The sequence below is a fragment of the Elaeis guineensis genome, chromosome 1 (assembly GCF_000442705.2).
Source record: "Elaeis guineensis isolate ETL-2024a chromosome 1, EG11, whole genome shotgun sequence".
Taxonomy (NCBI): Eukaryota; Viridiplantae; Streptophyta; class Magnoliopsida; order Arecales; family Arecaceae; genus Elaeis; species Elaeis guineensis.
In genome coordinates, this window is record NC_025993.2 from 183,130,374 (window position 1) to 183,142,693 (window position 12,320).

Genomic DNA, 12,320 nt, shown 5'->3' on the forward strand with positions numbered 1-12,320 from the left:
AATGCAGAATGCTTTTCCATGTTCATAGCAACTAGCAAAATAGATATATATATATTTTTTGGGGGTAAAAAACAAATAGAGATTAAAAATCCACGTCCAAGCAGAAAAACGTCTTATTTGAGAGCAAGGAAAGATACATGCATGATCATGGCACACTCGATCAAATATTTAATCACAAATTTCCGGCAAGGAATGTTAATGCATGATCATTCCATCAAGTTTAGTATCCAAATCCTAGTAAATCTCAGCAGAGGACCCTATTTTTTGGGGAAAGCAAGGCTACACAAATGATCAAACGGATCTCATTTATGAAGCCACACTCAAATGGGTAAACAGACCCCCTCTCCAGAATTCATAGGGTCTGCAAGTTCATTTGATCACAAGCAGTTGGTTTAAGTAAAAATCCAACCAACTATTGTCAAATATTATGTCAAACTAACATCCGGAGTTGGTGAGAATATGTAAAAAGGCAAAAAAATTCCTCACGTGTATCTTCTTCTGAAATGTGATCGATCCTTTTCCCAAGCCATTGGCAATAAATGTCATAGATTGAAGTTCTTGTCCCAAACCATTATAAATCCATTACAGAAAATTAACAACCCCATAAATTATGGAAATAAAAATGAAGAACTAATATCAATAGTTCCATGGTTCGGCAAGAAATAGCTAATAATGCCTCCTTGTACATATTAAAGAAAGCCAGATAACCTTATTGACTGGATCATCACTTAACATCACTTAAAATAGCTATGCTGCAAGACAGGAAACGACACATTAGTAATTTATTTAGATGGCAATGATAAAGTTAATGGCTGGATTTTGTTTTACATAATTCATAAAACATGTGCAACCTTTGACATGGTGGAAATATATATATACACACACAAATGATAAAGTTAATTGCTGGATTTTGTTTTACATAATTCATAAAACATGTGCAACCTTTGACATGGTGGAAACACACACACACACACACACACACACACACACCCAACCTTCTACAAGGAACCAGAATTGAATTTCCTGATGCACCGAATGAAAGAAAAAGCTTCAAAACAGGCATATATATACAAACCCAACCTTCTACAAGGAACCAGAATTGAATTTCCTGATGCAACAAATAAAGGAAAAAGCTTCAAAACAGGTGAGAACCAAGATGCGTTCAATTACATTCATATTTTCCTTTCATTAAAAAAAAAAAAAAATCATATTTTCCCTTATTGTGGATTCTAAGAGAACAGTGCCTTTAAATTACTAAGGTACTAATAATATATTAGTAGCTTGAATTATATTTGAAATTACAAAATCATGATTTATAAAAGGGGAGTTGTGCCAATAAACTTAACAATTTTTTTTAAAAAAAATCTAGATGGATAATCTTGATTTGAACTTTAAAACTTCAAAGCAACACGAGAACTAGTGCATGTTCCTGTCTCATTTATATAAGCATAAGAAATGTATTAACCTTCAATTTTTGAATTGATGGGTTACCACCTTTTGACTAAAACAAAAGTTTTGATAAATAAGTCATAGGATCACAACCAGCAGTAATGACAATCATTGTCACCAGTTGTTCGAAGTACATATCCCGAGTTTCTCCATGTCTGTTTTCTTCCTTTTCTAAGTGTTCTTGGTCAACTACCTTCTTTTGTATTCATTAAATTTCATTTATGAACTGGGTGATAGTTTTTCTCATCTGGGAAGAGAAAAGAAACAAAAAATTTTGGCTTTGGAAGGTTAATGATACAGTCCCACCTTCCATTAGAAGCCTTTTGGCAGGCGGTAACTATTAAATAGCAGTTACAAGAAGAACTGCTTATGTCTGATGCCGAGACTAAGAGATGCATGCATATTTTAAAACCCATTCTAGTGTCTGCCACATGAACCCTATTCTTCGAGAACGTGACAAGAACATGATACTTGCCAGAGAGCTGATGAAGCTAGAGATTATAGCATGGGGATCAACAGCGTGCATACATGCAGACACTTCAGGACTAAAGCATTATATTTTATATGCAATTTCCAACTCATCATGCAAAACAGGTCATATCTCCAAAATAACTTGGTTTCAAGAGTTTCAAAATACATACAATGTTCTTATTAATTATTTCTAAGAGCAAACTAACTAGATCATAGGTATATTGAGAATATTTTGAAATGCAAATCAATAAATTACCCAGTCAAGTTTCCAACTCATCACTCAAAACATGTCATGTGGCTAAAATAACTTGGTTTTAAGAGTTTCAAAATACATACAATGTTCGTGTATTTTTTCTAAGAGTAAACTAACTAGAATAGAAAAGATAACATGCTTGACCCATTTATCAAAGTAGAAAGCAATGTTGTAAACAAACTTAACTAATTGGAATCTCCCAAAAACACACACACACACACACACGCACAAAAATATACTGTTTACTAGGCCACACTAAGCATGTCCGATTCATCAATACAAATGTAGCTCATCCTTGATCAACCATCAATACAAGAAATAAATAAATCATTTCTAAATTCCTAATTTCAGCTCAAATGTCCAAATTAGTCTTAGCTCTAATTTTCTTATCGCACTTAATTCGAGACTATGTAAATAAATAAGAAATTAGAGTTTTATAAGATCAATCACACATAATAAAGATCAATCACCAATAAGATCAGTAGTGCTTTATAGAGTTCCATGCTCTGTTTTCTTAAGCTAGAGAAGGAAAAGAATTTTAGAATCTGTTTTCTTAAATTCTGCATCAAAAGTGCAAAAACTCAACCAAATTCATCTATCAGAACATTCAAAGATCAGAGAGAAATAAAACATTTTATTCACCATAATTGCATAGATTGCCATTTTGACCTATTAAGATTTTATAAAGCTATGCAAATCATAACACTATGCATGATATTATGTCAAACATGTGGCGGGCTACAATTACAAGCTTTGAGTGTATTTAATCATGCAAGAAGTTTATTCAATTAGTAGAATCTTGAGGGATGGAAATAACAATCAACAGAGGGAGAGGAAATAGAGGAGAGAGGGAGTGACTTGCACCGGTGATATTATGTCTCATCGCACTCATCTTCAATAATAATGGAGGGAATGTTTCAGCTGTCACCATGGGTTAGTTCGTTGGACCTTGGGAATTAAGTGTGCTTTGTGTTTGTTTTCGAATGGAAATGTTATTTTTAATTTTTACAATTTCATTTATATGTCACTATAAGACCGCATCATTAGTTTCATTGAAAGTCTCACTTTCTTTTAGCTTTGCAGTATCTCTTTATGGGCAGAGTAAGGCCCCAAGGCGGTTACGTCTATCAACAAAAGAGCAGTATTATCAAAGTTTATTTGGTGACATATTTCCTTCTTCATGCTTGGTAAAACTCAGAATTTTGACGTACAATTTCACAATCGTTATGCTGTTTGTTGAGTTGGAATACTGTTCTCTAAGTAATCAAGTCTATGCTCTCTCTGTTTCTCTTCTCTTCGACTTCCAATTTTCGTTAGCATTTACCAATTTTTGTTGACATTCTTGAATTTTTTTCACATACGTAAAAACTTGGTCACCCATTTTTGTAGGTGTAGTTTAGGCATTCTTAGTCAATTCCTCTGTCACAGGATCTGCAGAATATTTCAGAAGTTGGATTTGTTGAGATGGTAAGATCACGAGCTATGAGAGGACAACCTTCATGGAGCTGTCTGAAGGTTTAAAGATATTTAGCTTCATGCAAAGCCGCTTAAAGAGCCTTTTCCTTTCCCCTGGTAAAGACTCATTTACATGGAGATAAGGAAATGTCTAATTTAAATATTACGTACTGTAAAGGATCTAAAGCTTGTTTATGTTCGAGTACTATTGTTTCAAAGATGTAGCTGAGTGAGAGAAAAAACGGGGAGAAAATCTTGATCTCTCATATATATCTTATTCTAAAATGATATATATCATTCTTTTAATTTCCGCATGAAAGTGATTAGGCCTTAGCCTAATCTTTTTTTTTTTTCCAAAGAAGGGGGAATGTTCTAGATCCTTTTACCAGGCCATTGGCAATGAGTGTGATTGAGAAACATGAAATAGAAGTTCATGTGCAAAAGTTATTAAATAGATTACAGAAAATTAACAACACCATCAAATCTAAAGGAACATATGGCTTGAAAATGAAAATGAACTAATACAGTCAACAGTTCGATGGTTCCATAAGAAATAGCTAAAAATGTCTCAAGGTACATATTAAAGAAAGCCAGGTGGTACCTTATTGTCTGAATCATCACTTCAATTAACATCAGTTAAAACAGCTGTCCTGCAAGACAGGAAATAACGTATTAGTTATTCATTTGATGGAAAGAATAAGGTAAATCGCTGGATTCTTTTTTAATAATTCATAAAACATGCTCAACCTTTGGTATAGTGGAAATTTACCAAAAATATAAAAAACCCAGCCTTTTAGAAGGAATTAGAATTAAATTTCTTGATGCATTGAATGAAAAGAAAACTAAAAACTGGAGAGAACATATATTCTTTCCATGGTTTCCATCCTGTCATCTAACTGTTTGTATTTGACCAAAAAGAAAAAAACAGAAATGGTAAAGATCAATCTCCAGTAAGATCAGCAGTACTTGGTTGAGTTCAATGCTCTGTTTTCTCAAGCTAGAGAAGGAAAAGAAATCTTGGAATAAGATTTGTTAACCTCTCTATTAGAAGTGCTACAACATAACCAGAATTTGAGCAATTAGAACGTTCAAAATCAGAGAGAAGTAAATCATAATACTCTGCATGATATTATGTCAAACATGTGGCTTGTGAGTGCGTTCAAGCATGCAAGAAGTTTATTCCATTATCAGAATCTTGAGGGATGGAAATAACAGAGGAAATGGAGGAGAGAGGGAGTGACTTACGGGAGCATTCCTTTTCAAAAATAATGGAGGGGATGCGTCGGACCTTGTACCCATCCTCCTCCTCATTTCTGACCCTATCATTGAACGCACGAGGCATTTCAATCAGCTTCAGTTCCCGAAGGGTGGTCACGCACTCCAATCCCTCGGGAAGCATCTTCAATTTCCAGCATCCATCGATAGTCAAGTGGGTGAGGCAGGGCATTGCCCCAACCCCCACTCTCCATTCCTCTAAATGATGGAGTCCTTCTAATATCAAGTGTTGCAGTCGAGGAAAGCCACCAGCAGAACACGACATGCTCTTCCCTAAATACACATCTAATTTCAATGCAAGAAGCCTGAGGTTTGGCAGCTTCTCCAGCACCGGCATTGGGTCATGCTCCAACTTAGATTCTCTTAATATGAGCTTGGTAAGGTTTGGTGGGAATTGACAACCATCTGGGAGCTGTTGCTGTTCAAGTAACAACTGTCCATACAGATTCAACGAACGGAGGTGGTGCAGGTTTGGTGCCCAAGCGCAAAGAACGTCCATAGGTAAAAGCCGAACGTTTAGAAGCAATGACACAAGGCTGTCCATTTTCCCAAGTGCTTTTCCGAATGATCTTCTGAAATGGTAGACATTTACAAAACCACCGAGTCCCGTGATTTGCAGGGTCTGCAAGTTCTTGTGGTCACCAGGTATCTTTGCACTTAGAAACATATCTATGTTAATATATAGATGCCTCAGCATCCGGATTTTCCAAAATGATTTTGGAAGCCAAAAAATATTTGTTTCTCTCACGTCCAGAGTCTGCAGATTCAAGAGATCTCCTATAGAGGATGGTAGTCTCTTCAAACCGGTGTTTCTCAACCCCAGGTATCGTAGATGAATCATGTTGCCAATCTGTCTCGGTAACTTCCTCAAATCTGTTGCGTCCTCCAAATCCAACACCCTCAGTAAGTTTAACCCATTTAAAAATCTCCCCACGGCTGTAGTATCGTTCAAAACTAATTTGAAGCCCAGCAACGTGCGGAGATGTGCTGAGGAATTCGCAATCTCGTCATTTATACGATGGTGAAAAGCTGCACGACGACTCGATAAGCCATCAGATATTGCCATGTTGTCACTGCTGCAAACATGAAGAAATCCATCCTTCCTGGCTTCCGATAGGCCGAAGTCACGTAACATATCATGGATGCTTATACTCTTAACCCGCCCATAAGCCACGCTTCTCTTGACAACCTGGATCATGCACCTCTGGACCAAATTATCCAACCAATCCCTAGCAGTTTCTTCCATTGTCCTTGTCTGCTCTTGGGGTACGAAACCTTCGGCGACCCACAATCTAACTAATTTCGAAGCAGAGATAGTGGAGTCCTCTGGGAATGCAGCGATGTACAAGAAACATGGTTTCAATGGGTAGGGCAAGTTATCGTAACTTGAACCCAAAATACTAAGGCATTCCTGCCCATCTCCACTAGATTCCCAGCTTTTAGCTACTCTCGACCACGTATCATGATCTTTCTCTGACAGAAAGCCCCCTAACACCACAAGTGCGAGAGGAAGTCCACCACACCTCTTTGCAAGCCCCTTGGCCAATGCCGCCAACTCAGTCGGGACATCTTGTTTTGGTGGGAATGCCTTCCTACGGAAGAGTTCCAAACTCTGAGTGTCGTTCAGAGGGTGCAGTTCATGTGGAGGAATCCATGGCTCGGCACGTCTTGCAACTTCAACGTTACGCGTAGTAAGCAGTATTCTGCTACCGTTGTTTCCATTAGGAAAGATGTGGTGCATTTGTCTCCAAACATCAACACTCCATACATCATCCATCACAACTAAATACCTTTTGTCTTTTAAGAAATTATGGAGGTGCTCTGTCACTTCTTCTTCACCCATCTGCTCTAATTCTTCTAGTGTAATTCCCGTAGTTGTTTCTTTCTTCTCTTTGATTTCCATTACTTTTTTCACGATGTCTTTCAATAGCTCAATAACTCGGTAATTTATAGAAACTGCGACCCAAGCAAAGGCATCAAAATATTTTCTAACTGCAGGGTCATTATACACGTTTTTTGCAAGGGTGGTCTTGCCAAGTCCACCCATACCCACTATAGAAATTACACTGCGCTTTTTGTTCTCCGAATCAACCAATAGTTTCACTAATCTTTCCTTATCATGCTCAAAGCCTATGGCATCAGTGTAGGCGCCAGTGTCGTCGTAGAAATAAGGAGAGAATTGTGTCAGTATCTGCAGATTATCAACCCAATCACTGCTCTTCTCAACTCCACTTTCACCTAGGTTAGCAATTCCACATATGTCTCTGCTCTCAGAGATACAACGGATCTTCTCCTTTATTTTTTCAATTTCAAAACCAATTTTATGTTGGAAGATCAATTCACAAGGTGTGTGAGGGTACCTTGAAATGGAGTCGATGCCGCCTCTCCTTTGGTGTCGCCTCTCGAGCATGTAGTTGATGGTGTCTATGACGTCTTCCATTTCATAGGCTACACGTTTTATCCCACTTATCCAGCTCTCCATTCTTGCATCTCCTCTCTTCCTTCTGGAATCTGCATCTTTGAGGAAACCTTGCAATCGCAGGAGTTGTGTTTTCACCCATTCGATCGGATCACGCAAACCACCCAAAGAAAGAACTTCTTGTATGAGAAGGTCGGTAAGCTGAGACACGACATTGGAAACCACAGACTCAGCCATCTCTCCTCGCCTCTCTCTTACTCAAGACGAAGAGGATTTTAGACGATGGTGGAATGTATGAGCCAAGAAAGAGGGGCCCTGATCTCCCTGAAAGAAGTTCTCTGCCCGGATGCTATCAGGCCGGTGGAATCTTCCCTATACAAGAAACTTTTGTTTTTTTGTTTTTTTTTTTTAGTCAAACTCTCCACATGAAAAATAATATAGGAAGTTCAATTACTCTAGCAGCACTTCTTACCCGGTGACTTGAGGTCTAAGTTATTCCAATATTCAGACATTTTCATGAGACCTGACGTTTAATATATTCCAATATTATGCCAGCTGCCAAACTGTCATTACGTTGTCAGAAAGAAGCAGGGCAACGGAGCAGCGATTCCACCGCTCTTTCTCAGCTGTTGTCGCCCACCCCGCCAAAAGGACAAATTATTGTATGGACCTGGTCAAGTCGATCAGGGCAAATCTCGGACCATATGCACGAATCGGGAATTGATGAAACGTGCACCGTGGGATTTGGGAATTGATGAAACGTGCACCGTGGAATTTGGCGGGGTCCATTGGACCTGGGCCAATTAATAATTAGTAGCCGAAACGTGCGTTCCAACGCTTCCGATTGTTCCCACTTTTCCAACGCCATCACCAGAATTCATCGATCATGGGTTTCTCATTATGCGGTTCTGTGTTGTCCTCGAGGCTGGTTATATGTTGGAGTTCTTTTTTTTTTTTTTGATAAAATATGTCGGAGCTCTTTTTTTTTTTTTTTTTTGATGTCGGAGTTCTTTAAGAGATGTCGTTTTAAGCTCAGAAAACTATTCTGAGATTTTTTTTTTAAAAAAAAAGTTTAGCTTCTTTTATTGGAACACTAAATGTAGTATTACAGTTTCAGCAGGCCGAGAAATTATTAGTTTGACGACATCTACCGTATACTACTAATAAATTAATCCCAACATATATTATTATTATACATAAAAAATAAAAAAAATAGATTATTATTATGTGCGTTGCTATCTGGGTGGACTAGCAATACACATTAGGATGAATTTATTAGCGATGTGTCTTGTCCCACTAATAATTTTTCTAGGCGGCCGAGGTAGAACGTCCATGACCGCAACGTTATTCAGAGGCTAGTTGCCACCAATCAAAATAGTTAAAAGAATTATTATAATTATATATATTACTTTTTGATTGGACGAGTAGCATACGTTTAAGATAAAATATTATTACGGCGAATCCCTCCGTCGTCCGATCGCTGGAGTCACGCACCTGCAAGAAAAGTCCTCACTGACCGAAGATGCCTCTGGTGGGGACTCTCCGACGATCAAGTCAGAGAGGAGACCAGACAACAGTGAAAAATTAGGAGCTCAGCGGGAGAGAGAAAGAGAGAGCTCAAGAGCTTAGAGGCACCTCAGAGAGCTTGAGAAAGCTTATCAAAACTGTTGTCTTATCCCGTTTTATAGTAGAATGCGGTATGGTCCCTCATTAATGATGCAGACAACTGGGGAGTTATCAAATCACTGGGGGCTGTTCAATCGCCATGGATTGTCAAGTCACTGGAATTAATCCATGTCCTTGGCAGGACAATGCCCCAGGACGGTCATACCGCATGTCCTTGACAAGACAACTGCCCATAGCGGTTGTACGGTGTTTGGGCGGACTGACCGACTATATGTCGATATTTGACTGTCGGAACGTCGGGTGGTGACTCTGAGACACCGTCGGCTGATCCGGTGCCTTGTGGAAGTCGGACGTCGGCCGCCACCCCCGATAGTGAGTCGATGTTTTGGGTTCGACCGCTCGATCGGTCGGAAACAGTATGGGTCTGTTCGGCCGGTATACCTTCGGCCGGATATTATTGGCAGCCATTGTCAGCAGTCATTGTCGGAGTCGACCATCGGAGTCATCCGTCGGTCCGGTCGGTAGAGTCTTGCATCGGTCGGACCGGTCCGAGGATAAGTCGGCATACAGGGGTCAGTCGGTATATCCTAACAGTTGCCTCCCCCCACTCCTGAGTCGGATGTCGTGTTGGCTCGCATTTTCACGTGGGCGACGGCTTCGGATGAAAGGAGTGGTTTTCCATCACGTCATGCTCCGACTCTGGCGACTGTACCAACGAACGATCCGGTGTCAGACATCTCATTGGGAACGTAAACCGCCATCTCATTGGGAATGCAAACCGCCGTCTCCTTGGGGAACGCGAGTCGCCGTCTCATTGGGAATGTGAATCGCCGTTGGTTAATCAATTCTGAGACGCAATTTTCTCCGCCACATGTCAGGAGGCTATTGGGCCGGAACCGCTCACGTGGATGGAGGCGACGTGGCTCGATCTGGAGACAGGTGTGTCGAACCGTCGGATCGAGGAAGGGCCCAGGCGCTGCCACGTATCGACATCCGGGAAACCCTCATTCGGCACGCTTTCATCTCGACCGTCGAAGGGCCTTATATATATGTGGCCACTTACATCCAAAACTTCATTTTTTGCTGTAAATCTGTTCCTGACGCTGAGGCATTGTCGAGTTGTCCCCCAGTTTCAGGTAGTTGTTTCCGTCCTCTTTTTTTGAAAGCTCTTCTCGAAGTTTTTTCCGTTCTTGTCTCCTCGCATCCTTTCTCCTTTGGTATTTTTCTTTTTGTTCTCCTTTTTGGGGCTAGTGTTATGGCTAGAACCTCTCCTCGAGAAAGTCAGTCGGGGAACCCGACCGACGATTCCCGATCGACCCCGGAGGTGGAGGTTTCTTCACTTTCGGGGGCAAACGTCGAACGACTCAGGAAGTAGTACGGTATCCCGAAGCAGTTCGAACTCTTCGCCCCTGGGGCTGAGGGTCGGGTTAACAACCCGCCTCCGGGCCAGGTGGCCTTTTATGTCGAGGACCTTCGGGTAGGTCTTCACTTCTCGATTTCGAAGTTCGTCCGGAATGTCTTGGATTATTACGGGCTTTGCTCGATGCAACTGGCACCGAACTCAATCTAGTTAATAATCAACTTTGCTTTGTTGTGTCGGCTTTTGCCGACCTTTCCCCGTATCTCTCTCTTCTGGACGTTCTTCATCCTCCGACCCCATCCGAAAGCCCGAGGGTGGTGGTTCTTCAATCTCCGAAAGGATCTTTCGTTCATTACCGATCTTCTATTGTCGATCCATGGGTGGAAGAATCAAATTTTCTTTTTTTCTTCTTCGCTACCTTAGGGGTTCCCTTCTCGCTGGGGCGACCCTCGGACTCAACCGAATGAAAACAGTCGGGTGGAGGCTGGAGACCGAGAGGACTTTCACTGACTGAAGGATGTGTCGGTACCGAAGCAGAGGGAGCTCGTCACCGAGCAAACTCTGTACGACGCTGGCCTGAGTTTGGTTCCTCGTTTAGGTACAATTCGATCTGTCGATCATTTTTTATCTTTTTTATCCGTCTTCGATCTTGTGCTAATCTTTCGTTGAAATTGCAGGCATGCCGCCGAGAGTGAAATTGACAGATGCCGACATTCGACAGTATGCGGAGAGGAAGAGACTGGCGCCTGGGGTCGGACCTTCGTGACCCCCCAAGAGGCCTCAGATATCATCCCCGACCGACATTGCAACGGTGGCAGCGCAGTTCGACACCGAACGTGCATTGGGCTTTGAGCCAGTCATTATCCTGTCGGTGCCGGTGGTGCCACCCGAGGTGCCGTCCGAGGAAGGGGCGGCAGAGGGGGCAGCCGAAGGAGTGTCGGCTCCCCTGCCTATGGAAGAGGTTCGGGCCGAAGCACGTGAGCCCGAACGATCTGTGGCGGCTCCCGTCGCACCCTCGGGAGGGACTAAGTTGAGTTCGAGCTTCCCATCTCTCTCCGATCTCCGGGCCTGGGTGACCGATCGGGGGAAGGCTCCGATGGCGCCGGCAGACGACTCAAGGTCGGCGGGTCGCATCGCATCGTCCGATGTTCAGGTTCCCGAAGGAGCGTCTGTCCTGGCCAACCATAATTTGGCTAGGAAGTTGTGCCAGGCAACCATTCTCCCGACCGACTGGGAGCTCTTGAAGAGTCGGCCGGTGACCGACATGCTTTCTTCCTTTTACCCGATCATGATCCAGGTGAGCTTCTCTTCTTCTTCTTTCTTGTTCATTATTGTTTTCTATCATTTCATTTTTCTGACGACTGGCCTTCTACTTGTAGCTGATCTACAACATGTCTGAGCTGGAGGCCGGGTACCGGAGGTTCGGCGACGTTCGGGCGGCTTGGAAGAATAGGACCGAGATCGCCGAAGCTGAGAAGGCGACGCTGGTCGACCAGCTGAAGCTGTCGGTTGATCGCGAGGCTAGACTCGAGGAGGAGATCTCCCAACTCACCAACGGCCTAGCCACCTCGGAGGCCGAGCTTCAGTCGGCCCGCGAGCAGGTCTAGCGCAAGACCCGTTCTGTTCACCGGCTGCGGTGTGAGCGGGACGGGTGCATCAGAGAGCTCGAGGCCGAGCGCGAGCAACTCCAGGTTAGCCTAGAGAACCTGGCTAAGGTCGAGGAGAACTTGTCCTTCGCCCAAGCCGACGTTGACATAGCGAAGGCGGAGGCGGAGTCGGCCAAAGAGGTGCTGAGCCGAGCGGTGGAGGACTTTCGTAGCTCAGACGAGTACCGAGAGGAGCTTCTCGAGAGTTGCTTCGCCTCCTATTGGGTGGGGTACGAGGACACCCGGGATGCGATTCAAAGTCTGCACCCGGAGCTCGACCTGAGCAGCATCGTCCCTCCAGGGTCGGAGGACCAAGCCACAGAGGGGGATGCCGATCTTGGGCCGGTGGAGCGAGCTGCCGAAGGT

At 42.7% G+C, this 12,320-nt stretch overlaps 1 protein-coding gene across 2 annotated transcripts; it reads right to left on the bottom strand.

The window, feature by feature from the left end:
• Nucleotides 1–462: 462 nt before the first annotated feature.
• On the bottom strand, nt 463–7,730 carry LOC105040029 (putative disease resistance RPP13-like protein 3). 2 transcript variants are annotated; one of them, XM_019848468.2, is made up of 4 exons: nt 7,264–7,730; nt 4,874–7,167; nt 4,230–4,278; nt 463–752 (listed from the first exon to the last, which is right to left on the bottom strand). In XM_019848468.2, exons 1-3 carry the CDS (start codon nt 7,557–7,559, stop codon nt 4,265–4,267), a joined length of 2,604 nt encoding a protein of 867 aa, XP_019704027.1. In that variant the 5' UTR covers nt 7,560–7,730; the 3' UTR covers nt 463–752; nt 4,230–4,264. The 2 variants fall into 2 exon arrangements, with proteins under 2 accessions (XP_019704027.1, XP_010914711.1); XM_010916409.3 differs by having other exon boundaries at nt 4,874–7,730.
• Nucleotides 7,731–12,320: the final 4,590 nt, after the last annotated feature.

Excerpts from the sequence above, each read along its gene's own strand:
- LOC105040029 (XM_010916409.3), bottom strand. The coding sequence starts at position 7,559 with ATGGCTGAGTCTGTGGTTTCCAATGTCGTGTCTCAGCTTACCGACCTT.